Consider the following 26,578-nt stretch of genomic DNA (forward strand, 5'->3'; position numbering starts at 1 on the left):
GAACTGGCTCCTTTGAGTTCCTACCATGCTGAGACCTCTTTCTTTCACACGCTGCTGGAATGGAAGCAGGACCAGGACGGGAACCCATCCAGTGTTGCTCCCTGTTTTGAAAGGGTCCGGGCCAATTTCATTCAGCAGGTGGCAACCGCTCACCTGCCTCATTTTTTCATTCCCAAATGCAACCTGTTTGGCACCAAATTCTTTCCACACAATGACCTGAAGTTTCTGCTGGCGCGCTTAAGAGAGAAGCAAAAAGAGAAGCAGTCAACCACTGTGTCCCGAAAGAAGAAGGTCACAGCCCCGCCACTGCTGGATGCTGATATGAGCTGGCCTCTAATGATCACTGTGGGTCTGATGGTTCTGGTGTCGATTGGACTCTCCCACTTTGGGACTTAAAGATTCTGAGCGCCTACCTTTCTATTTGTAAGGACTTAGGAGTCTGCTGGGAAGTGAATTGTTAGTAAGTGTGACAGGACGCACAAGAGCTACACAATCTACCACATTGCAGGATCCAGTTATAACACCGCTGTTCCTCAGACATGATAAAAACACACCCCGTAACGTGGCTAGGATCAAAGCGTGTTTAAACTGTGCGCCTGAACTTTGCAGGGATCTAGCCCGGTTCAGGAGTATGGTAATAACACGATTCCATCCTGTCTATGCTGCAAGACCAAACCATGTTTTAACTGTGCTATAACGCAGTCCTGCAACGTGGGAGCTTTGGGTAGCCTAGCTACACTCTAACTAAATCTGCTTGCAGATGAATCCAATACAGTATATTATTTTAAAACTACTTGGCAATAAGCAGATGTTGGTTTGTGTGTTCTGTCCTCCTGGAGTTAGGTCTTGTCTACACTTACAGTGCTGCAGCACCAGTGCAGCTGAACTGTTGCATGAAGACACTACCTACGCCGACAGGAAAGCTTCTCCCATCCATATAGGTACCCCCCAAGAGGTGGTAGCTATGTCCATGGGAGAAGCCCTCCCACAGCACTGTCTATACCTGGAATTCAGCTGGAATGACTGCATCACTCAGGGGTGGGGCTTTGTAGTGTAGACCAGGGCTAACTAGTCTAAGTTTGTAGTGTAGACCAGGGCTTACTAGTCTACATGCAAAATTCACCAACAGCATTTCTCCAAGTCTCTGCCATTCCCTGTCCAGCTGCTGGAACTGTGGAATCACCAAATCTCATAACCCAACCTCAATAGGATTTGAAACACGAAGTTGGCATTTTATGCACTAGCCGACACGCTCTTTAGTTACTAGTCACAAAAGCTGGAAAGTATTTTAGCCACCCTATTTTTTCCACTTCAGTAACAGAACTATTGAGAATGAATCCAGAACAGGTGTGTGATGTAATGTAAAGGCTCCTGTCATGCTCCCAGCCCAGCGCCTGTGTCACGTCTCTTGATCTGTCCTGAAGGTTTTTCTTGTAATTTCCTGAAAATGAAAAATAAAAATGGAAACAAAGGTTTGAAATGTTCCACCCTGGCTTGCCTGGATGATGTTAAGACCTAATAATGATTCTGTTCTCTCCAGTAATCTACGTGTGCTTGTAACACGCCCATCGCCACCGTTACCCACCCAGTACCTTTCAAGGATTTAAAAGTAACAACATTCTCTCTCTTCCTGCCCAGACTGGAGGGGGAATGGCCTATGAGTTTGGGGAGTGTGCTGTGTTTAGTGCCCATCGCTGTGGTATCTGGGCTCCTTAGAAGGCAGAAGCAGAGTCACTGGAGAGCTGTGTGCGGCTCCCATCCCCAGCGGGACCCTGTTTTCTATACCTAAAAATGATCCATGATTTGTCTAAACTCAGGAGTCAGACATCACAAGCCCAGCAGCACAGGAGGGGGCGTCCCACTGCAGAGCCCCACGGTGGGTGGTGGCCACTGTTCTGGGACACTGGGCAACTCCAGCTTATGGCTCCCAGCTGTGCTGGGGGCAACTAAGGTGACCAGAGGTCCCAGTTTTATAGGGACAGTCCCGATATTCGGGGCTTTGTCTTATATAGGCGCCCATTACCCCCCTGCCCTGATTGTTCACACTCGCTAGCTGGTATCTGGTCACCCTAGGGGCAGAAGGGCCTGGGAGCACCCAGCCCTGGGCTGAGGTTCCTCCTAAGCTTAGGGACGGAGGGGGGAGCTGTTCAGAGCCAGGTGCAGGGCCGCCCTCCGGCCGCAGGGGACAGCAGCGGCCCCTCAGCCTGGGCGTCTCTCCCGCCTGCCGCCTCTATGGGGCAGCCGGTCTGGGCTGCCGATTAAGATCCCGTTCCGGAGCTCTCGCGATCTCTTCCACGCCTCCATCATGGCGGTGAGTAGCCGCGGCCTGCAGGAGCGGGCTGGGGGAGGCTTGTCAATCCGCCGCCATCCTCCCCCGGCCGGGGCTGGCCGGGCCGGGCGCCTGCTCAGGCGGGTGGGAGAAGGGCTGTGGGTTCCTGAGGGGCCAACGTGGGGAGGTTCCGGAGTCTCCCCCGCTTGGGAGGCCTCTTCCGTGGGGCCAGGTGCCCTGAAACCTGTCCCCCCTCCTGCGGAGCCCGGGACCCGCATTGCTATGGAGCCCGGGACTGACAGCCCCCGCCATGCAGTGGGTACCCTCAGTGGTGGGGCGCCCTGCCTCAGAGCTTGGGCCTGAACCTCCCCCACCCAAATCTTGCCCCTTTGCTGGGATTGGTGCTCTTACCTGCCCTGGCCTAGGGTTAAACCCTCACGTTCCCCTTCCCGTGGGATGTGAACTGCCCCCCCCACCCATCCACAGAGCTATAGTCTGAATCCCTGGCCTCCCCTTCGCAGGCTTGCTGGGGGGCTCAAGGCTGCCCCAAACCCCCTTCTTGCCCTATAGCTCTCATGCCTGCTTTGAACACTGGCCCTGCAGTTAAGCTCTGTGGGGTGGTTGCATCTGTACAAATTGAATGGGAAGTGCTGGGCACTGCCTAGTACAGAATTCCCTTGCCCCCTGGATTGGAGTGTGGGAGGAGCACATATAGGGTGGAAGGGTGTCAGGAAAGCCAGGGCTAGTACTCCAGCTGGGTTAGAAGGAGGCTTGTCTCTATCAGCTGTATGTATTTTCTCTCTACAGCAAGATCAGGGTGAGAAGGAGAACCCCATGCGTGAGCTGCGCATCCGCAAACTCTGTCTCAACATTTGTGTTGGGGAAAGTGGTGACAGACTCACCCGGGCAGCCAAAGTGCTGGAGCAGCTCACAGGCCAGACTCCTGTCTTCTCAAAGGGTAAGTCATTGCTTCTGTGGGCCATCCGTAGGGTTTATCCCTCCAGGTCAGGGGAGAGGTATGTGGGGAGGGTGGTATAGAGAAGCCTGCACTATCTGTGCCTGTTATGTGAATAAAGGCCTTAAATCGCCCCTTCTACCACTGCATAAAACTCTATTAGATTTTAACTTTTACTGTTGCCCTTTCCTCCCTCTAAATATGGTGTCAAAAACAGTGTTGGAGTTTTTTTGCTTCAGTCTTATTAAAGCAAGAAACATGTTCCAGTCTGACTGAAAGCCATTGGAATAGCCCCGTGAGAGCAACTGACTGTGTGGGTTTGTCTCCCGCAGCTCGATATACTGTCAGATCCTTTGGAATCAGGAGAAATGAAAAGATTGCCGTTCACTGCACAGTTCGTGGGGCCAAAGCAGAGGAGATTCTGGAGAAAGGGTTGAAGGTGAGAATCTTGACTGCTCTAGCTGTTCATGTGGCTTGTTAAAAGCTTGCATGAACTTGAAGTTAGTGTAAACAAAATAATCTGTGTATTTAACAGCACTTTAAAATTGATGATTTACACTGTTCCCCTGTGTGGTCATTAGTTTCTCCCTTGTAAAAAAAAAAAAAAAAAAAAACCTTAAACACACACGGGAGCAGAAAGTCACTTATCAATTTCCAGAACAGTTTTTTAAAAACTTCCGGACATACTGTTAAGTGATGCTGTATGAAACTGGAATTTGAAAAAAATTAGTTTTAAAAGAATAATTCAGTTGTGTGTCCCCCTAAGGGTATGTCTACATTGCAGTCAAAAGTGTGACTGCAGTACCTGTAGACATACCGGAGTTAGCTTTGTTCTAGCTATCTCAAATAGCAGTGAAGCTGCAGTAGCATGGGCTATACAAAGGCACCTGCTAGAGTACGTACTGGTACTCAGGTGGGTTTGTCACCTGGACTACTGTTGTTGTTCAGGCTTGCTTGGGTGTGTCTACAATTGCTGCAGTCACAACTCTGCGGTGTAGACATACCCTGAATTTGTTAGGACAGAGTTGGTGCAGGTGCCTCTTCAACTTTGGAGAGCTCAGACCCTGCTCAAGGTGCAAGGTCTCAGATGGGTTCATGACGTCTCTGTAGACAATGTTGTATCTGTCAGTATCACCTGCAATATTAGATGTTAAAAGATCTAAACTATGCATATACAGAGTAACAATACAGACATAGACATTTAGTAATGTTTCTTATGATGTAGAGTTTCTGCCGTTTTCTGTAAATTTTTGTAATCTATCATTGCAGCTTGCATGAAGTGTCCTGTGCTAACAATCCTCCTGGCTTTAAAAGTGATCAGGGTGCTTACTAGGACTCTAGGCTTCGTTAGGCACTTGTTGGTAGTTAAGATTCTTAGCCCTGTGTGTGCAATCTGGGCAGCCCTCTGTGACGCCGCCTTTGTTGGTGTGACTGCCAGATGGGTGAAGAGGCCCGAATCTGCTGGATAAGAACCCTTTAGCTCTTGCCAGGAGCTGTTTGGTTCCCAAGTGGATCCTGTTGCAGCTCAGTGGAAAAAGCAGGACTCTGTTTGGAAAGACATAGAATGTAACTGGCTCTAAATGGATTTCAGGTGCGAGAGTATGAGTTGAGGAAAAACAACTTTTCAGACACTGGGAACTTTGGCTTTGGAATCCAGGAGCACATTGATCTGGGAATTAAATATGATCCCAGCATTGGCATCTATGGCCTGGACTTCTATGTGGTATGTATGCTTTACTTCCTTGTCTCTGCCAGCTTTGTCCCAGTGCTAGAGAGGTCACCTCTGGGTGCTCCAGAATAGCAGAAAGGTGTGGGCCAATGGGAAAGTCAGAACTGTCTTAAATGTCCGTATGCTGGGGAGGAAGATGGAAAAGTGAGGTTTTTGTAGCTCTCTGCTTACAAAGAGGACACTAAACTCCTTGGGCTCAGCCAAATCAGCCAGAACATAACTTCGTAGCCAGCAGCAGAGAATGTTTTACTCTAGGTTTCATTGAGACTAGGTGCTCTGCTTAGGTGGGTATAGCGTAGGAAGACCCACTGGTATTTAACATGAAACATGTTTGCCTAATCCTGTCTGAAGATGAGTAAAACTAACAAAGTTACTGGTGCGCTAGAGATGGTGACCTTGGAGAGGAACAGCTGAGCTGAATTTTGCTTTATCTTCATGGCATCTTTGCTCTTCAGACAATGTAATAAAGAGTGTCTGGCACATCTGAAGGTGCAGCTCTCCAGGCCTCGGGATTTGTGAGAATTTAGGCAGGCAGGCTGGCTTCTAGTATCCACTAGGCTGTGTATTTTGTATTCTAAAACTTGAGTTCACCTCTTGGCTTCTTTGTTTTGCCCATGTGCTAATATATAAAGACCAGTCCTTCCCTGAGTAGGAAGTCGCTCTGGTCCCTCCATGGCTGATGCACAGTGCAGAGAACAAGGCCATCACAAACCTCACCACCTTCTTCTCCAAGTGCAAAGTGCATGTCTTTGACCTGGCCTTCTCTAACCTAAATACATACGGTTTAAATATCCATGTTGATATCAAAACAAGAAACTCCATTGCATGCTTTTCCTGTTGAGAGGATGGGGACCAGGCACATGATAGATGTTAGTCGCATGGCTGAGTGTGCTACTGGAAAGCAGTTAGCTACTATTGTGATGAGCACAGTATACATTTCTGTAGTATAGAATAGCTAACTCAGGATGTGCATACTTTCCTATTTCAAAAAGTGACATTCCCCTTTTCTACAGAACAGGCACCACAAGGTTGGCAGCAGTGCCAGCATGTTCCTTTTCCACTGCTCTCCAAATATGCTTCAGCAGTGACATAGAAGGAGAACCACTTTAGCCATGTGTTTACTGCGGGAAAAACATGAACTAAAGCATATTGACATATTTAAAAACACCATTTTTCCTAGTTAAGATGAGTCCTTAGAGTGAGAAGGTAACTAAGTCTCCAGGGCTCATTCTTTGGTTCCTCTGCTGAGACTGTGCCAGCATAATGACTTATGGGGCTTGCGGTCCACTAAGAACTGATTTTATCAAGTCACTTCACATAGGTTGCCGAATACCATCACAGTAGTAGCTTTTGATCTCCTTTGGGACCAGTGGCCTACAGGTACAGTTGCCATTAGAGGGTCTATTTCTTGCTTGGGTTTTAGTGCAGACAACAATACAAATGTCACTTTGATGGAGAATCTTTTCTCTCCATATGATGAGTCTTGAAAAAGAGTCTTGAACTGCCTCTTCAGATATTAAAAAGTGCTGTCTGTCTACTCCAGGTTCTGGGCAGGCCGGGCTTCAGCATTGCTGACAAGAAGCGCAAAACCGGCTCCATTGGAGCCAAGCACAGAATTGGGAAGGAGGAGGCCATGCGTTGGTTCCAGCAGAAGGTAAGCACCGACCTCATTTTCAAGTCAATCAAGCTATTCAGCGGCCTAGTGAGCTACCTCAAATACAGCCTGCTTGCTCTTGCTGGCCCAATCTGTGATCTTCTAGTGAAAAGTGCTGACACACTGCTGAGCTGTGATGTGAGCATCTCATTAGCATGGGATTTTGAAGAGAGCAGAAGCATCTCTGAAGTGAAGGGTTTTCACTCCTTAGCTTTCCTCCTTTTGTGTTGGAAACCTGAAGCATAAAGATCGGCACCTTGACTGCAAGAAAGCGCCTCCGAAGCAAATCTGCTTATAAAGCATTTAAACAGGTGATTGTTAAAGGATAGTCCTAGGTGCAGGTTTCACTGCAGTCTGGTGAATTCCAGAAGTAGAATACTGTTCTACTGGTCTCCGTTCCCGAAGATGTTTTGCTGTATCCACAATCTGGGACCAAGATCCCCAGGTAGACAACTACAGATCTGACTATGGGGATTGAAAATCTGCAGGTGTAGACACACTCAAAGGAAACAGCAAATTAGATGGGCTACAGTTGCCTCAGTCCCAATACCCTGATTCCCATGGACTGTTGGTCCCACGTTCCAGGCTCTTACACGATCAGAGGGGCACCTTCTGTGACTGCTGCTATGAAAGAAATATGTAGACAATGCTGGGGAGGAGGTGCCTTGTGCAGTGAATAGCATCTGTCCTGCTAGCTAGTCTGTATATAGCAGAGGAATGACGTTCACTTTTTTTAATTGTTTAAAACAATTGTATGAAATGGGGGTTTACGTTCAATTTCTCGCTTGCATTTCTGTGGTTGGGATAGGCCCCATGGCATGTAGACTCTGTTCTACATATTGGGTGGCCGAAGCTGAAAGTTATTTAACCCTGATTTCTAGGCCCAAGGATTCATGTAATAGTTGTGACCTGCAAAGGGGAAAACTGCTTTGTTTTTTTCCACTTGAGAAATGTGCTGCCTTTTTACGTGAGCAGTGTTGGGTCTTCCCTGTCCTTGCTGAGGGCGTAGAACTGTTCTGCTTGATGTCTCCAATTGAGCAGGCAGGATTTCTAGTCACTGTCTAAATATTGTGGGGTCTTTCTTATTTAGCGAAACTCCTGGCAAACACTTGTGAGCAAAGCTTCATATGAGTTTCAACATTCCATTGAGGCGTGAACTCCCAGTGCTGTTCGAGCAAACCCAGGAAATCTTTACGTGATGATTGTAAAGCAGCCTAAAGGCCTCTCGAGAGACACCTGTTGTGCTGTCTTTATCCACCATAAAGAGGCAGAAAGGCTTCCAAATCCAATTTTGTCATTGTGCAGGTCACCTTTAACTTACTCTACAACAGGGATTCTCAAACGTCATTGCACTGCAACCCCATTCTGACAACAAAAATTATTACACGATCCCAGGAGGAGGGGACCGAAGTCTGAGCCTGCCCGGGGAGGCAAAGCCCAAGCCCCACTGTCCTGTGCAAGGGGTCTAAAACTGAAGCCCAAGAGCTTCAGCCCCAGGCAGAGTACCTGTAACCTGAGCCCCGCCACCCAGGGCTGAAGCCCTCGGGTTTCGACCCCAGGAAGTCTAAGCCAGCTCTGGGGTCCCCATTAAAATGGGGTCATGACCCACAGTTTGAGATCTGCTGCCCTACAACATGCTGTCCTCTAACAGATTCATTCCACTGAGCTGTGGGCAAACAAGACCTGGTCTACAAACTATTGGGCAAGTTTTGGGTGTCTCTTTGGCCTGAAGCATCTAGACCATGGTAGAAGCAAGTTCAGCTATTCAGTAGGGTTGTACTTTAAAGACTGCCTGTAAGCCGTGGGCGGACTCACAGGCCAGGACTGTCTAAATGAAACCAACGCTGGAATTCACTTCCATGTCCACTTTCTTACGACAGGTTTATTAATAAACATGATGAAAGGTTGATATATTTGGTAATGGAGACCTTTCCCACTTTCTGCAGCTGGAATGGGGAAGAACAAACCTCCTTTCACCATCATGTAGGTCCCATTAGCCCTTTTCTAGCTGCTCTGGAAAGACCCAGGCCTGAGCTTCCCTGACCTCTGGAATATGTCTGCTGCCCCTGTTAAGAGGCATGTGGCCTTCTCTGGCTACCTGTAAGGCCGTGTGCTTGCCCATTCCTGAGCATGTGTCCTGTGACTACAGCTTCCAGTTACAAGAGCTGTAACGTGCACACTGGGATGCTCACATGTGCCCCAAGGCCCAGTGCCCTGTTACAAACCCAGTCAGATTAAATCTTTTTCTCAGTGGGGAGAGAGGACTTCCTCACCTAATTAACACTTCAAATAATTGAAATTGAATCCCCCTTATTACCAGATCCCAAGCTTTTCACTTGGACAAAACCTCCTTCCATTGATATGTATAGTAATTTTGTGGGAGTAAGCATTTGCAGGGTCAGCCTTCTGCAACGTTCCTGCCACTAAAGCTAAGATGCAAAGAGTAAGTCATTCAAAGAGACTAGTTTTCACTTGTTCAGAGGTTGTTTTACCTCCTGGTTTGTTCTGCTGTCATGTCTGGCTTGCAAACAGAATTCTAGGCAGCCTTTTTTTTTTTTTTTTTTTTTTTTTAAAGCCTTTCATTGGAAATGCATTTCTGGGAATGTCTTTTTCTGCACTTAGCTTTTGTAAAAAAACTTCATTTTCACAGCCTACGTCTTTTGGGTCAAACTGATCTGATTGACAGATCACTATTAAAGGAACACTAAACAGAAAATAAGATGGAAAGTCAGGTTCCTTGTTCACTTTGCAGACTGTAAATTTGGACGATCAGAGTCTTACTGTAAGTCACATCTGTGACCTGATATAGGTGGTGACCCTAGTCTCCTCTTCGGCACAACCACAGCCCTGACTGGCCCTTATTTCTGACGCTCCCTTTTCTCTCTCTTTCAGTACGATGGCATCATCCTTCCAGGCAAATGAGCAGTTCCAGTTACCAAAAATGCTAATAAAAATTTCTAACATTTAACTTGCTGCTGTGCATTTTGTGACTGGCTCCTCACCCCTCCTCACCATAAGCTGCTGGAACTTGAAGCCGATCAAACTGGAGAGGAGAGCAGACCCGCACTGGTGCGATTGCAGTGTGCAGCAGAGATGGCCAGTCAGTGCTGTGCTCTTGGAATGGGAGTTGCTGTCCAGATGGTAGAACCACACGGTGTGACTGAAGAGAACTTCACTCCATTTCTGTGCTGGCCAAGGGGGGGAGCTACGGATAACATTTAAAACCTAGTTCCATGGGCAGAGGATGGGTAACCAGACAGTGTGAAAGTAGAACTAGAGCAAGATTTGTGAAGCATTTAGGGACTGAGCTATAGCTCTAAGTAGGGAGAAAATAAAATCTAACCTCCATGATCTGATCCTAAAAGGCCGCCTAGCATGGGGTGTTGAGGTTAGTGCCGCTTGGGAACTTAAGAGGGACTCTCCACCACTGGCTGAAACCATGAATAGTTTCTCTGCTCTTGGACCAAAACATCCATTTCAGTCCAAAGGCAAGAGCACAAGTGGTGAGGACTAAAGGTGGCTGAGGCTTGATGACTAAACAACTATAATATATTTGTAACTGGGACTCTCATTAGAGGAGCTAGTACATCCCCTATCAAGTGCTTATAAGCCCTGCAAAAGTGGTGACTTAAGAGCTTGCTCTCTCTTGAGCTGCTGGCTAACTTCCAGTGCACCCAGTTGAGAACCAGCATCCAGTGCTGTTAGTTACCAGCAGAGGGTGCAGAAGATCCAGACAAAGAAACAGCTGGTGCTTATTTCAGCTTGTCTGAGAATCCAGCATCCCTCACCTTAGCTCACCTGGTGCACAGTTGCTGGAATAGAATCTGGGAGTTCTGCTTTGTACTCCTGCACCAGGTACCCTTTTTTTGGTATTCTGACTCAGTCCCCTGATACATTTTTCTATATGCCTGGCAATAGAGCGATTACTATTACATGGGCTTTAAAGGGGAGTACAGATATTTAGGAGAAAAGAATCCTGTGTCTCAAATAGGTGTTTTAGCCAGCTTTTTTCCTTCTCTCCAGCATACTGGGAATATAACAGCCTCACAGTACCCTAGTCCATGTAACAGACAAGTTATTCCTTGGGGTGTTCATCTTTTATTCTATTTCATAGATAGCAGCACTCTCTTAAAGGGCTAGCCAGGGTTTAGGAGTGTAACGTGGTTCATTAAACATGGTTTAAGCCTGACTGAACAAACAAGACCAAACTTAGAATGGTTGGCACAGAGACATGTTTGCTGGCCACCCCACAGGTAGTATGGTTGTATAGACTGGACCCAGGACTCAGCTAGTCTACACTGAAAATGTACATTGGAATATCTGTCTCAAGGGTGTGAAAAATCTACACCCCAAGAAAAGATTACCCTGACCTAACCCTCCATGTAGACCGTGCTAGGTTGATGCAAGAATTCTTCTGTCGACCTACCTACTGTCTCTCAGGAAGGTGGATTAACTACAGTGACGGGAGAAGCCCTTCTGTCACTGTAGCAAGTGTCTACACTGAAGCACTGCAGCTGTTCTGCTGTAGCATTTTAAGTACAGACACAGGGCTTGGCTACAGTGGCACAGCAGCGGCGCTTCAGTGTAGACACAACCTAGGCTGAGGGGACAGATTCGCTGTCGGCGGAAGTAATCCACTTCCCTGAGAGGCAGTAGCTAGGTCTACAGGATGATCCACGTCATAGACTGGGGCCAGGAAATAAGCATCAATCTCGTCTCAGTGCTGCTGCACGTCACACCTTAATGACTGTTCCAGTTCCCCACTTGCACCCCGCTATGGGCAGGGGCTCTCTGTCCAGCTTACGGCTCTTCTAATTGTATTGCAACTCTGGTAGGCAGCATGGCTTAATGGACTATGGGGTTATTACAGGTCTAGTAGGGGGTGAATTCCATGCTTTTAACTGAAATGTGACAGCTCTACCAGGGAGTTAGCACAGTACAGCCCTTTAAACCACACCTTGCCCCCTCATTCCCAAACACCTTCACAATATGCAGACCCTTTCATCCAATAATGCAAACATCTAGTCCATTAAATTCTCCCCCTGTGCCATTGTCCTGCCCAACGGTTTCTTCCTTTAGATTTTTAAGAATTTTCCATATTCCAGGTTCTCTGCTGTTGTGTTAACAGTGGGAGCAGTGGCTGAGGCCAGGTGTAGGTTGAGGGTAAGCAACCCTCGCCTACTGCCTGTGACTATAACTTGCCCTGCGTGAATATTATTGAGACTGGACTTCCTGGTTAAGGTTTGTGTAGGTACTTACCCCTAGTGCAGTGATGAGGAGGGAAAGGGTTTGTATCCTTGTAATTACAGGTGTGTTTACATCTAATTATCTGGTGCCCTAGCAACTCATTTCCCTTGACACTATTGAAGATAAATACATTTTCTCTGATTTAACAGATACATGTCTCAGGTGACAGTGTTCTTTTTTAGCCTTATTTCTTTCTTCTGGCTAACGTAAAAGGGTGTAACTACTGTAATTTTTATGAGTGTCTCATCATTTTTACTGGTTTCAGAGTAGCAGCTGTGTTAGTCTGTATTTGCAAAAAGAAAAGGAGGACTTGTGGCACCTTAGAGACTAACCAATTTATTTGAGCATAAGCTTTCGTGAGCTATAGCTCACTTCATCGGATGCATACTGTGGAAAATACAGAAGATGTTTTTATACACACAAACCATGAAAAAATGGGTGTTTATCACTACAAAAGGTTTCCCCCCCTCCCAACTCTCCTGCTGGTAATAGCTTATCTAAAGTGATCACTCTCCTTACAATGTGTATGATAATCAAGGTGGGCCATTTCCAGCACAAATCCAGGCTTTAACAAGAACGTCTGAGGAACAGTGCGGGGGGGAAGGAATAAGCAAAGGGAAATAGGTTACTTTTTATAATGACTCAACCATTCCCAGTCTCTATTCAAGCCTAAATTAATTGTATCCAATTTGCAAATTAATTCCAATTCAGCAGTCTCTCGTTGGAGTCTGTTTTCGACTTTTTTTTGTTGAAGGATAGTCACTTTGAGATCAGAAATCGAGTGACCAGAGAGATTGAAGTGTTCTCCAACTGGTTTTTGAATGTTATAATTCTTGACATCTGATTTGTGTCCATTTATTCTTTTACGTAGAGACTGTCCAGTTTGCCCAACGTACATGGCAGAGGGGCATTGCTGGCACATGATGGCATATATCACATTGGTGGATGTGCAGGTGAACGAGCCTTTGATAGTGTGACTGATGTTATTAGGCCCTGTGATGGTGTCCCCTGAATAGATATGTGGGCACAGTATCCCTGTAATAGGATCCCTGTAAGTGACTCCAGTTTATTTGTATGTTTTCTTGTTTGTTTTACCCAGCTCTGGTACAGTCTATACTGCAACCGGATTGGTGATCAAAATCCTCCTTTCCTCCCTGGTTGCTTCAGGGCCTCATGCCCTGCTTATCAGCTGTGGTTAAAGTTACGGGCATTCATAGGCACCTTGACACGGAGCCTGAAATGTAGACAGTCCATCAAACACTTCCCTAGAGCTCAAGACTTGCCTTGATAGAATAAGGAGATTTGAGGAGACCGTGGAAGGACTCCAAACTGAAATGACAGTTGGTGCCGTGGCATTCTAACCTTAACTCTGACCCTTACAAAGCAAAAAAAAAAACCTCCTAAAAATGACAGGTTGAAAGAAAGGGAGGAAACCCTATTTACCTTTTAGCTGTGTTAAGGGGTGACATTAGTTGCAGCACTGGTCCAGCAGGGCTGCTTGCTAGGAGGAGAGGGGTGGCAATTTGCATTTCCATGGCACCTTCCAGCTGAAGATCTCCAAGTGCTTTATGGGGGAGGGTTGTTCTTTCCACGATCCCCCTTTTACAGAAGGGGAAACAGGAGGAGGAGAGTGAAGTGACTAGCCCAAAGTCACACAGTAAGTCCCAACAGCAGTTACATTTCCTGACTGCCAGCTGTAACCACTGAACCACCTTGTCTCCCTGTTACATCTTGCAGCATGAAGGAATTAAACCATTGTCTAGAGCTAAAAGGTGCCTTGTTTGGGGGTCTCAGGCAAATCCGAAATGCCACTACCTAAAGAATTAGGTGTCTTCCCTTATCCATAATGTTGGGAATAAATCCGGTTAAAAATGACCAGATTTGGGAAACTTCTCTTCTGAACATCAGACTAGCTGCAGTGTTCCTAGAAAACCTGAACGCTAGTTGAAGCTGGTGAAGGGCGGTGGGGCTTTGCCTGCCCTGGGTTGAGTCACATATTCTGATCATTACCTGATACCGTCAGCAGGATCTGGGTGCACTGACCCATTGTCAGATCTCACTGGCTTCCCTGATTAGATGGGAGACAAAACCAGCTGAGAATGGAAAGAATCTAGCAAGCCTGGCGGTATGCATAGGGATGAGCAGAGACAATGCTAACACTGAGCATGCCCTCACGGATTCTTAGCTTTGAAGTGCTTCCTCCCAGTGGCGATCAGTGTCATTTTCCCCATGGCGTAAGGGGGCTAGTGACCTGCCTAAGGCCATAGAGGGCTTTCATTTCACAGCTGGAATAAGAATTCAGGCATTTCTAGGTCCCAGGGCCCTGTGCTAACCATTAGACTGTCTGTCAAAGATCGCCGAACACTGCTCTATCCGCTAGATCGTGCCGCTCCGCGGGCTCCCCGACTGCTGTGACACGAGCCATTGCTTAGTTCCCAGGTCTCTTGGTGCGTTCCGATCTCAGCTGCCCTGCAATCTGAGGCAAGGTTTGAGCTCTGTCTGTGTCCCCAGCTGCAGGCGGAAATGCTAGCCCCCGGCTCCTCCATTAAATGCTGACCGCTGCCGATGCCGCTGAGCTAGTCCTGGATCCCTTGCTTCCTGGGTGCGGGAGGGTGATGGTGCAGCAGGACACGCCCACGGTGGCCTCAGGGAGATCCTCCTCCTCTGCCCATTCATTCAGATCGGGGTTGTAGCTCTGCACACACTTCTGGTATTTCTTCCCACTCTCATTCCAGCCTCCCACGAGGCAGATGCGCCCGTCAAGGATTGTTACCCCGGCCGTGCTGACCCCGGTGGGCACGGGTGCCACATAGCTCCACTGGCCTGTGTCGGGATTGTAGCACTCCACAGGGATCACATCCACCCGCTCACCTCGAGGGCCCAGCTGGCTGCCCCCTAGGACGTACGCACGATCAGCCCAGGTGGCAGCACAGTGCCAACCCCTGGGGGTGCTGAGCCCAGCCCGGTCTCTCCAGGTGTCTGTGCTGGGCTCGTAGCTGCACACGGTGCGCGAGTAACAGTTGTTGATGTAGCCCCCGGTGACTAGGATCTTGCCGTCGATGACCGTGCTGGCATGGCAGCAGCGAGGGATCTCCATGCTGGCCTTGCTCTGCCAGCTGTTGGTGGAAGGGATGTAACAGTCGATGGAGGCCAGGACCCGCTCTGCGTTGCGCCCACCGATGGCGTAGAGGAGACCGTTGTAGGCGCTCAGACTGAAGTGAGTCCTCTTGTGCTGCATGCTGGCCAGGTGCAGCCAGGTGTTGAAGCGAGCATCATACCTGCGGAGAGAAGGAAGAGCGATCACCTAGCCTCTGATCCCATGCTGCGGAGGGCTGCTCTGAACCCGCCCTGGGGACATATGATCTCTCCCTTCTACCCCTGCTTGACAATGACAAGTTACTGATCTTCAGGCATCTCTCAAGCCACAGATCCTACATCACACCTCTGATCTTTCCCTTGTGCCCCCTGCAGCGCAAAGCTGAGCACATGCTGCAAGGCAAACTGCTGCCGTGCGAACTTGAGCACTGGCAGGCAGATGGCATTGCAGTTACTGTACCCAGAAAACAATCCAAGGGAAAGTCTGGCAAGGCCAGAACAGCTGAATAAGGTACGGGATAGAAATAGAAAGGAGGAGACCTGACAGGTGGAATCTTGAGGCCTTTCTCAGCTGCAGGAAAAATACATGGTGCAGGGGCCGCCCCATGTTTTATTAACTTCTGAATGAATTCAGTGGTTGTGAATGGCCTGGGCCAGGCAGGCTCTGACGGTGCTGCTTGCCCTGTGGTGTATCCCCTGTGTATTCCTGACCTAGGCTAGCCTGCCCTCCCAATCCTGAGCCCCAGAAGCTTCTAGCACTGTATCTTGACTGATAAGAAGCCCTTCCAAGTCCATCCTTAGACCTATTCTATTCTAGAGAGGTTCTTCTGTCCTCATCCCAGTAGTATTTGAAAGCCTGCTAGTAGGGCATGAAGACATGCTTGACATATGTCCTATGAGGGGGTTCTTCCTCACATTCTCTCCCTAGCAGAGGCTAGCAACTATTTCTAACTCTGTGATGATTTTGTGATCTGGAGACAATGTCTCACAGGGATTAGACTGAGACCAATAAACTCATGTCAGGAAGGCAAACTTGAACATAGATTTCTGGGAGGCAAAATGCTATTCATTAACTGTGCTGGTTTTCCTTTGTAGCATCCATGTTCTTTATTCTGAACCCTGGGTACAAGCCCAACCCCAACTGTGTGTCTCGATTTTCAACAACATCCTCCATTTGGTGTTGCCAGGGTTACGTTTCTCCTCTGTTAATAATAATCCCCACACAGTCCCATGACATGTTTCATAAGAACTTTCCAAAAACCCAAACCCTCCACTTAAACTGTGCGACAAAGAAGAAAGAAAGAAGACAAACAATAGAAATTATACAGAGGGTGAATTTAATTTTTTTAAACTAATTCTGCCAAACTGGGAATCAGCTAAAGAATGGAAACTGACAATTTATATATAGATTTGAGCAATCTCCAGCCAGAATAGAAAAGATAAGCTTGAAGAGCCACAAAAAAGCAGAAAAATTACATGAAAGCTGCTCTTGCTTTCTGGATCTGTATCATTAACTGTCTGACTAAATAACGGATATTCTTATTATTTATTTGTATTATGGTAGAGCCTGGAAGCTTCAACTGAGATCAGGGCCCCAGTTGTGCTAGGAGCTGTACATACACATAGTAAGAGACATTCTCTGTACCACAGAGCTTACAATCTAAGTAGGTAAGACAGACAAGGGGTGGGAGGAAACACAGAGGCAATCTGACTCGGCCAAGTCACACAGCAGATAAATGGCAGAGCTGGGGATAGATTGCAAGTCTTTTGTCGCCCACTCCAGTGCCCACTCTGCTGGTCTACACTGCTTCTCTGATGGGATAGTCCTTAACGTAGCAATATTTCACTCTGTGAGCTCCTGGAGCTATGTGTGTATAATAGATATTTCTGATTGGGTTAGCCTGTATTTTCCTCCTGCTCATTTACCCTTGTGAAAAATATCCTCAGAAAAAATGATGATAGAATTTACTGTTGCTTAATGCGTGTAATCCTATCTGTCCCTCAAGGCTGGGCCCAAAGATTATAACAACCTACTACTCACGCGCAGCAAAAGGAGTTCTCCTTTAGCTTATGTGATAGAGGCCGGCATTTGAGATCTCAGGTTCAAACCCCATTGATGATTGTGGCAGGTATGTATGCAGCCACAGGTTTGTAAACTGAGTACTTATTTTTTTAGATGCTCTCTCATGGGACCTGTCTTGCCTTGAGGAAATGTTGTGTTACCTGCACAGACTGTTGACTGCATGCTTAGCCTGGTTCCTAGCATCGTTTTGATCTTCCCCTCCTGCCACATAGAGGAACCCATCCATCACAATGACGCACTGGTTGAAACTTTTTGCTGGCATCTCAGCCATCTTGTTCCAGTTTCCATCCAGGTCCCTGTAGCTGATCTCTCTGCTGAGAGCTTTCTCGGTCAAAGCTGGACGGCCACCAACTGTGACTAGCACCCTTTGGCCTCCACGGATTTTGGTTCTTCTGGACTGAAGAGTATTTTGCTGGTAGGGGAGCAGATGGTAATTCATAGCCTCCACCAGCAACCTGTGGCACTCAGGATCTTGCATCATCCGTGGTACCGGTTGCACATGGTTGACCAAATCAGGAGCTGATATGGTGCCAAATCTAATGTTGCTCAGGAGGCTGGCAGCATATGTGACTCGCTTAGGGTCAAACTCGAGCCATCTCGTGGCAATCTGGAAGGCGATGACCTCATTTGGGATCTGCAGACCATCATCAATCAGCAGCTCGTTCAGCTGGTCAAAGGTGAGTTTCATGAACTGCTCAGTCTCAGAGAACTCCAGGAAGTTTTCCTGGATGAACTTTTGGGTGGCGTCCTTGGTCTGACTGAGGTTGTACGTCCCCGAGATGTTGGCGATATACATGCAGTTCTCTACGTTTAGCTCCTGAATGAGGAAGTCACTGCATATGTTGAACAGAGCATGTATCTGTAGGCGGCTGGCAGTTGAGATGGTGCTGCCAATGGTGTATAGGGAGAGATTCAGCTTACCGGTGTAGGCGTAAGTGATAATGGCGGTCAAGCCCAGAGGGGAGACATCGTTGAGTTCTACTCGTGGCAGGTTGGGATCTCTCTTCAGCAGGCTGTGGAAATACTCGCTGCATGAAGCCATGACGAGCTTATGGACATCGAAGGACTTGGTTTTGGTGGCAATGGTGAGGTCACAGAGGAACCGCTCTTGGCGCATTTGACTCATCTCCTCCAGGAGGCTGCCTCCATGACTGGGATTCTTGACCTCTGTGGCAGTGCAGCGGAAGCCATTGGAGACATTTTCATACAGACCGTTCAAGTGGTTGAGGTGATCGATATCCAGCAACGTGTCCTCCACCACCACATGGGCTGGGGGACCCTCGCCCTTGTCGACTTTGTTCTTCTTGGGATTTTTCTTCTTGGGTGCCATCTCAGTGGACGTTGGCGTCAGATGATGATCTACAGAGACAGGAAAAGTTAGAAGACACTGTAGCAAGAAGTACTGTAGATGTAGAAGTACTGTAGATATCGCTAAGTAATGGCTATAGTACAGGAATAGACAAGGGTTGGAGCTGGTCAGAAATTTTTGTCAGAACAATTTTTCATCGGAAAATTCCATTTTGGCAAAACTTTTTTTTTCTTCCCCCAAATCATATAGATTTTGACAAAAAATTTGTAATGAAAACAATTGAGGGAAAAATTGAAAACCGTTTGTTTTGAAATGTTCAGAATGAAAAGATTTGATGTTTCAGTTCAAAATGACGTTTTTGTTTAGACATTCACTTTATTTTACATAAAAGAAATTTTAAAAAATCTTTTAAAAGGGTTGAAATTTAAACTAAATGTTTAGATTGACCCAAAAAAAAACAAAAATTGGGAATTTTCTTTCATGAAAAATTTCAAAATCTCAACATTTTGGGCGGGGCGTAAAATCCATTTTGCGACCAGCTCTAGTTAAGGGACATGGGGCCTGATCCAAAGCTCTTGAAGTCAGTGGAAAAACTCTCTTTGAATAAGGGAGCAGAATGGAAACCTCTCCCCAGCTTTTGATCTACCTCTAGTGGAGTGAGGCCTGAGGCTGGGAGTCAGGAGTCCCGAGCTCCACTCCCAACTCTGCCACTGACTTCCTGACCTCAGGCAAGTCACTTAGGCCTATATCTTCAACTAATTTTGAGTGCCTCAGGTTTTAGGAGCCTAACTTGAAACATCAAGGCCCAAATGTTCAAAATGGCCAGTAATTTTGAATGCCCAGCCTTGGACACCTTGGGCTTGATTTTGAGAGGTGCTGAGCACCCACAGCTCACGGTAGAGTTGTGGGTCCTCAGCACCAATTGAAATTACTTCCAAGGTGTCTCCATCTGGACACCCAAAATCAATGGCCACTTTTGAAAACTAAGGCCTTATCCCCCTGTTCCTCCATGTCTCCCTTTAGAAAATAGGGTAATACTATTTAAGTACCTCACAGGGCTGTTGAGAAACTTAATAAATATTTCTAACCCCTGTGAATGCTTTGGGTAGAAGATGCTACAGCAGAGAAGTGCATGGTCTCAGTAGCCGAGGCCTTTAAAGGTATTTAGACACCTAACCCCCATTGATTTCAGTGGGATTTAGGGCATAAATAGCTTTGAGGATTTGGATCTTTATTCCTGTTCTAAATTAAATGCTGGGATAGACCTTAAACACACCCTGTGGACACCAAAGGAACGTTTGGAAGCCACTTTTATTCAGCGTTAGTAGTCATGAATTGGCCATCTACAGTAGAAAAACAGTGGTGTTGGGGGACTAGGTTATAACAGGGAGTGGTTTTGAGAAGACCAGCCTGCTACCACCCATTTCCTTGACGTGGTAATTTTTAGAATGTTGGCCAAAGCAAAACCAACGAAAAAAACCCCAAACCCTGTGAATTGTTCCCAGGCAAAATGTAACTTGCACACCCGTTAGAGACACTGCAGTACCCTGGCTATTTCTGTCCACCTCCTACTTGGTGAGCAGAGAGAGACCCATATGCTTGGATCATAGATGTGTTATAGGCCAGAAATAGCTTTAGGGTCTATGTCTCACACATACCTCAGGGCTGTTTATTACACTTAGACATAAGATCAGGTTTCTGGAGGGTTGAGCAATCAGGTTATATTTAGAACTGGGAGGTGGGGGCTAAATATCGTTCCAGACAGTTAGGGATGTGACTCACATTTAGCCCAAAACCAGAGAGGGAAAAGTTGAGTGAAAGCCTCTGCTGAGGAAGATAACACGGAACTGCGACAGGGTGTTATCACTGCGTCCCCTAACCTGCTGCTGTCCTGTGCCAACCACCGGCTCAGGAGGAGTTGACCAGTGTGAGGCAGATGGAGCTTTCTGACTGTTCTCCTGCCTGACCGCATGTTACCTTTAGAACATACGTAGAGGCGAGTCAGGAAGCAGGGGAAAGGTGCTGTGTGCCTAGTTCATGAATCCCTGGCGTGGTAATGCTGGGAACCGGGGCGGGGGGCTGCAGGGATGGGTATGCCTCTGTAAGGTGAACAGAGGAAAGTGATTTCCATGGTGCTTAAATCTAATCAAATCTGGGTTTAAAAGAGTTCAGCCATTTAAGTGATCCTGCTGCAAAACTATAATCAGAAAAATAACGGTAGTGTGGGCTTCTTCCACTGCTGTGTCCATGTGAATAGAGAATCCAGTCGGGCTCTGCTACTCCCTGCTTCTTTCAATCCAAACCCAAAAGGTGAAATCCTGGCTCCATGGAAGTCAACGGGAGTTTTGCACTGACTTCATTGGGATTAGTCCCAAGGTAATTAGCATTTTCATTCACCTCTAAGTACTAAGAGTTTGACCCCAGCTGACATTCTTGTTTCATTTTGATACTGTTGAAATGTTTCGATAAGGTAAAAACATTTAGTTTCCACTTTATCATTTCAATTCATGTGACTTTTAGTAAAAATTAATGTTAATATTATATCATTTTTATATATAGTCTATTTAATCATATACATAATAGTTACATTATATTATAATGTTTCAACTTTATCTAAATAAAACAGTTTTACTTCTCAAAACAAAATGTTTTGATGGTTCCAAATTGAAATTTTTCAGAATTTCTGTTCCACAGGAACTGTTGACATTTCAGCTTTTCGTTCTGATTCAGAATGAAAACTCATTTCAAAATGTTGGAACTTCCCATGGAACAAAAGTCCGTTTTCTAACCAACTTTACTCAGCTCCTTACAGCATCAGTCCCTTTGCCCCTATGGTACAGGGAAGGTCTGCCTCTCTGCTGCATAAACAAAGGACAGAGCATCCAGATTTCATTTGGAGTTAACTTGAATTTCCTGCCTCTTGTATTTTGAATCTCGAGTTCAGCATGACTAACACCCAGCTTGGAGTCTGTAGCTATTATGACATGCAGCTGGTGTAAAATGGTGTAATCCAGTGGAATAAATGTAGCTATGCTGATTTACAGCAGCTGAGGATCTGTCCCTATTATTTCAGCTTCCATGTGGTAAAGGAGCTTTGTAGAGTGTTTCTGGTTTTAAGGGTGCTGTTCCATAGTAGCGGCTAAATTCCAAGTGGCATCATGCAAGACACTCCTAAGGTGAGAGTTCTTAATAATAACGATATTAAAAAAAATCCTTCCTGGATATTTTGTATCTCTGGGTCTGTCTTTTACACTGTAAATTCTTTGGGCCAGGGACTGCCTTCACTTTTGACTTTTATACAGGGACAAGCACATTATCTGCACTAACAAATCATCATTGATTTGAAACTGGACGCTAGAGGTTAACCCTGTGAAGGGCCTGGCCTGGATCAACACTGCTGCACTGCATGACAGGATGGGAGCATTGCATGAAGAGGCCCCTATGGAGGCTAGAGCCTGGATCTATGCATCCATCGCAAACCCACCTAGATGACCGGCAGGCCACAGCAGCATGATATTTGCACATTTTCCTGGCCCTCATTTTAAACTCAGACACCTGGAGGAAGAGCTGGACTCCAAGGGCCAGATTTTCCAAAGAGCTCAGCATCCAACAGGCTCTTTGGAAAATCTAGCACCAGAAGTCTTGCTAATCCCTTGTGTGTATAGTATGAGTATTGCTTGCTTGCGCTCTCTCGCGCGCTCTCTCTCAGTGATTATTCTCCTTTGGACTCTATGAGTAGCTAAATAAATAAATAACTGGATACATAGATGACTGCACCCCATATGTTGGTATATTAACTTGCATTTCATCCCTGGTGCAACTCTTTTGACTTCATTGAGTTTTGATCTATTTTTCATATATATATGTTGCATTTTATTTAAATGAGCAGGAGAATGAGCTTTACCAGCTGTGGTAACTGATTTCTGGTTTCTGTCATTCTATAATCTCCCATGTCTCAGGATATCTCTAACAAAGCGCTTCATTGACATATCTGCTTTGGTGTCTCAGGGCTTGTCTACACGGCAAAGTTATTCCAGAACAAGTTAGGGTGTGAATTTAAAGCACCATAACTATTCCAGTGAGTTATTCCAGAACAGTTATTTGAGAAAAGCTATGCCCACCTGGACAACCCTTGGTCCCAGAGTCCAAAACTCTCAAGACCTAACCTGTGTCCTGACAGGATATTTCTGAGTTACATTAAACTTTATACAGATAAAGGGAAGCTGGGATTTTCAAAGGACCCTGAAAGAGTTTGGGCAGCAGCTTCTACTAAATTTCAACAAGGTGGGGCCCCTCACTCCCTTGTCTTTGAAAAATCCTAGTTTACAAGTCTGGGTTAATGTTGCTCTAGTGTCCAACTGCAAAAGGGAAAAGCCACCTTTTTAAAATACAGTTAGTTCAGAACAGGACAGTTTTGCTGTTTCTGGTCAGATTATTACTAAGATTATTTTAAAAGGAATATTTTTCATACAGACTAATCCCTGGCTACGTGCAGTTCAAATGGCCTGATTAGATTTAAAAGGGCACAGATAGAAAATGACGGAAGGATATTTTATTTTATTTTTAAATCAGTTATCCCTCCCCCCAAAATTTTGCTAACATAATCTCTGTACCAATATAAGGAGCTGACTAAGAGCATTACCCGGTTAACAGCAAAGATTCACCTGTAGTTGGTTAATTATACTCTTCCTCCCCCTTAGGTATTTTGTTTGGATTATTTTCCTTGGTGTCTGATCAAATAGCCTGTGTCACTGTCAATTAGTATTAATACCACCGTGCACTGTGTTTCAACATGGTATAACAACACAAAACTATGTGATTTACAAAATAAACATACAACTTTCCTGGCAAACTATTTGGAAGCCAAAACTCCAGGTTTAATTTAAATGCCAATAAATTGTTTTGCCCCACTTTTTAATCCCGTGCCCCACCCCCAGGGACACTTTCCCTGTGCTATTCTTTGCCATCTACAGTCAAATTAAACATTTCAAATGACCCCCACAAGAAAATCTCTCTGTAAATATTGAACTTGAAAGGGCAAATATTGGCTTTCTGGATCCATTCAGACGAAGCTCTCTCTGCTCCTTACCTTGGTGGTAAAATGGGTTAGTCCAATGGGGACTGTGAGCAGGGCAGAGGCTCTGTGCTCTGCACATCAAGAGACATCAGGAGACATGGAGAGACCCTCAGACTTTCCAAATGAAACATCCTACCCACCCCTCCCCCAACCCTGCTAGGCCAGCTGACTGTTCTTATCACATCAGCATTTACAGCAGCCTTCTGGTGGTGACGCAGGGACAGCTGTCCTCAGCACAGGCCTGAGAGACCTGGAAAGGGCTAGAGTCAGGAAGAGAGGGAGCTCAGTTCCAGCCAAATTCAGCATGACAGTGGCTGCCAGAATCTAGAGGTAGCAAATAAACTGGATGTGCTTCCAAAAACTTCAGATTGTTCTCTAATCTGCCATCGACCACGAGTGAAAGTGAGTGGCGGTGGCTCCAAAAGGGACCGATCAAGGACAGAGGCCATTTGAGGACGGGGGGAGGGGGAGGACAGCCCATCAGTGGAGCGCCTCTGATTTACACCATCTGCGAATCTGGCCCAATAATCTCACAGACGGACTAGCAGGAATGGAATATACAAATCACAGTTTGCGTCAGGATGGTGGACATGAACTGTGACTTTGACAGTCAACATTATTATTAATTATTATTGATAATAACAGTATCTAGGAGCCCCAGCCATGAGCCAAGATGCCATTGTATACAGTGCAAACACAGACCAAAAAGACAGCCCCTGAGCCAGAGAAGTTACAAATCTAATTAAAATTGGCTTTTGGCAACTATTAAAAATCTGCTTTTCACATGTGTTCGCACCAGCCACGTTTGGATGCTTGGATGCTTAAAACAAACTGGAAAAGAGGCTGAGATTTGTTTCCAGATTCAAGCAGAGATTTCACAGACCATGTTTACGCCATTTTCTTAGCTCTATGGAGGAGTATTTTGTCTGTTCCCGTTTTTCATGTCCCTTTGAAGCCCAGGCAGTTCTAGAGTGAAATTCAGCTCTGTGGTTCAGGCATGAGGCCTATGTACCACTAAAATCCTACGTAAGCCCTGTTTTGAGACTTCACGTGGGACTTATGCCTAGGCATTGTGCTGGCCCTTTGCAAAGGAGTGAATCTGACCCCCTTGAATGAATGAGGTAAATGATCGACAGAATCAGAGCCCAGGGATTCTTCAGAACGGTTTTCCAATGATCAGACCTTCTCTTAATCATTGGGTGGTATCAAATATTGTCAAGAATATTCATACTAAGGGGTATTTATATTATTCCTCCAATTTCATTCTTTTTCTCACCATATTCCACCATAACTCCCAGCTACAGCAGCGGGAACTGTATTTACCTATTAGTATGTTACATTGCCCAGTGTTTCGACTTCTGAGCAAAGATTTACCTCACTACATTCCTCTCTTTGGATTATTGCTATGTTTCTCATATGGCATTCTAAATTTGGTGACAATCTAAGACGACGTAGTGGTGGATTTAGTTGTGGTAATGCATATGAACTGGAGCAAAGCACCAGTGGTAGGTGCTACAGCAGTGGCATGACAGTGCTAGGCCAGCTGTGAATTTTGAGGTGAAAGATTGGGATGGTTGAAAGGCAGAAAGCATCAGCCTTCCCTTTCTGAATGCATTTCTTTTTTGTTGTGGTTTGTGTAACTTGGACCATCTCTTGGTTGTTAAATCCAGTGGGAGGTAATTTATAAACATCTTATTTCACGTTATTGTTCGCAATCTAATGGAAGCTTGAAAACACAGTTTTTGACAGATTTTTCTATTTTCCATTTTTCCAACTATGGTACTTTCTCCCCTGTGTTTTGAGTGGAGCTAAAAGTAACAGGGTTGTTTTAACAATTTCATTGTACTCATCCCAGCACAATGCAGTTCAGGTACTAGTATGTGTTAAACTGCTGTACCGTAGCTAACAGAGGAAGAGTAAAAGTTCCATAGGAACAGTAGCTTCTTTATCTACTTTGTAGAAGTGTGAATTAAATAAAAAGGTTGTGCTTAGAATTGTGAGGGCTTTCTTGGGCAGTTAGAATAATTTCAAGATGGGTGGAATCTGCCTTTTAATAAGATACCTGAAAATGCTGCATAGGCCAGTGCAGAGCTCAGCAAAGAATTTACGCTCTTCTGCAGTCTAAACAGGACAAAAGGGCCTGAAATTCTCTTGGAAATGACCTTAGCATCATTATAAGCTTGAGAACTGTAAGAAATCTTGAATACAACCAGGGTGGGTGCTGTTAAAAGCATTAAGAAAATCTATATTTTTAGCTGAAAATTGAGTGCTGTGTACAACGCACCTGCAGTGCCATAAGTAACTTGAGACATTGTAGAATAGGGTCTTCTCTTTCAATGTGTATAATGAACATCGCTATGTACAATACTAGCAAATGAATGCCTATACATATGGAGTTGGGTGTGCCTGACTCCTAGAGTTGCCTATTTTGGTTGGATGTATTTCTGGAGGTTTCATCACATGACGTAAACTTTAATTAAAGATTAATCTTTAATTCCTGGAGGTTCCAGGACAATCCTGGAGGGTTGGCAACCCTACTAACTCCCATTGATGGGCATTAAGCGTGTAAATGCCTCTGAGGATCAGTGGTTGCAACTTAATTGTAAGATTGAGTTCCATTTTGTAGTTAAAGCAGCGATCAACTTGTTTTGTATAAAAACCACAGTGTGTTCTTCCCAGTCTTACAGTATGTACTTTATGAGTGCAGAATTATTTTTGTGAGAATTTACAAGTCAATAATGTAATTACTTTAGAGTTAAAATTAATTAAAATATATTTTGATAAGAAATGTTACATCTGTGTCAGACTTTTCTTTGTCCTGAATGGTCTTAACAATGGACTAAAGCAGACTCTTCAAACTTTGCATATAGTTAAGATTAACTGAAATCTTGTGCACAGACTGTACCTGAAGAAATTAAGTGTGTCATTAAGCTACTTTATTAATGATTATTAACACCATGAAGGAAATATGAAAAAAAGTAATCTGCTTTAAAAAATTTGTTTAATTTAGTCTGGTACTACAACTATTAAAATCCCTTAATTGTAAATTGTACCATTCATGGGGTCATTATTGGGCTGAGTTAAATTTGTTTGGATGCCTTAACAGTGTATTTCTGACTTTAACATGTTTAGATTTTTTTAAGTGTAACCTTAACTCTG

The 26,578-nt window shown here is 45.5% G+C and overlaps 2 protein-coding genes across 3 annotated transcripts; one reads left to right on the forward strand and one right to left on the reverse strand.

The window, feature by feature from the left end:
* Positions 1-2,219: 2,219 nt before the first annotated feature.
* RPL11 (ribosomal protein L11) lies at positions 2,220-9,575 on the forward strand. 2 transcript variants are annotated; one of them, XM_073317415.1, is made up of 6 exons: positions 2,220-2,311; positions 3,077-3,227; positions 3,557-3,663; positions 4,816-4,947; positions 6,497-6,607; positions 9,500-9,575. In XM_073317415.1, exons 1-6 carry the CDS (start codon positions 2,306-2,308, stop codon positions 9,527-9,529), a joined length of 537 nt encoding a protein of 178 aa, XP_073173516.1. In that variant the 5' UTR covers positions 2,220-2,305; the 3' UTR covers positions 9,530-9,575. The 2 variants fall into 2 exon arrangements, with proteins under 2 accessions (XP_073173516.1, XP_073173515.1); XM_073317414.1 differs by lacking the exon at positions 2,220-2,311 and adding an exon at positions 2,537-2,584.
* A 4,746-nt stretch (positions 9,576-14,321) lies between these two features.
* Positions 14,322-23,550, reverse strand: LOC140900310 (kelch-like protein 31). The gene is given in 4 exon segments (XM_073317416.1): positions 14,322-15,132; positions 17,174-18,392; positions 23,432-23,507; positions 23,509-23,550. Coding segments are annotated over 4 exon segments (2,070 nt in total). The 3' UTR covers positions 14,322-14,399.
* Between the last annotated feature and the right edge of the window lie 3,028 nt (positions 23,551-26,578).

The sequence above is a fragment of the Lepidochelys kempii genome, chromosome 19, assembly GCF_965140265.1.
Source record: "Lepidochelys kempii isolate rLepKem1 chromosome 19, rLepKem1.hap2, whole genome shotgun sequence".
NCBI classification, from domain to species: Eukaryota; Metazoa; Chordata; order Testudines; family Cheloniidae; genus Lepidochelys; species Lepidochelys kempii.

Coding starts and splice junctions, on each gene's coding strand:
- RPL11 (XM_073317414.1), top strand. CDS start 2,552: ATGGAGCCCGGGACTGACAGCCCCCGCCATGCA. Junction 3,664..4,815: donor TTCTGGAGAAAGGGTTGAAG/GTGAGAATCTTG, acceptor AATGGATTTCAG/GTGCGAGAGTATGAGTTGAG. Junction 6,608..9,499: donor TGCGTTGGTTCCAGCAGAAG/GTAAGCACCGAC, acceptor TCTCTCTTTCAG/TACGATGGCATCATCCTTCC.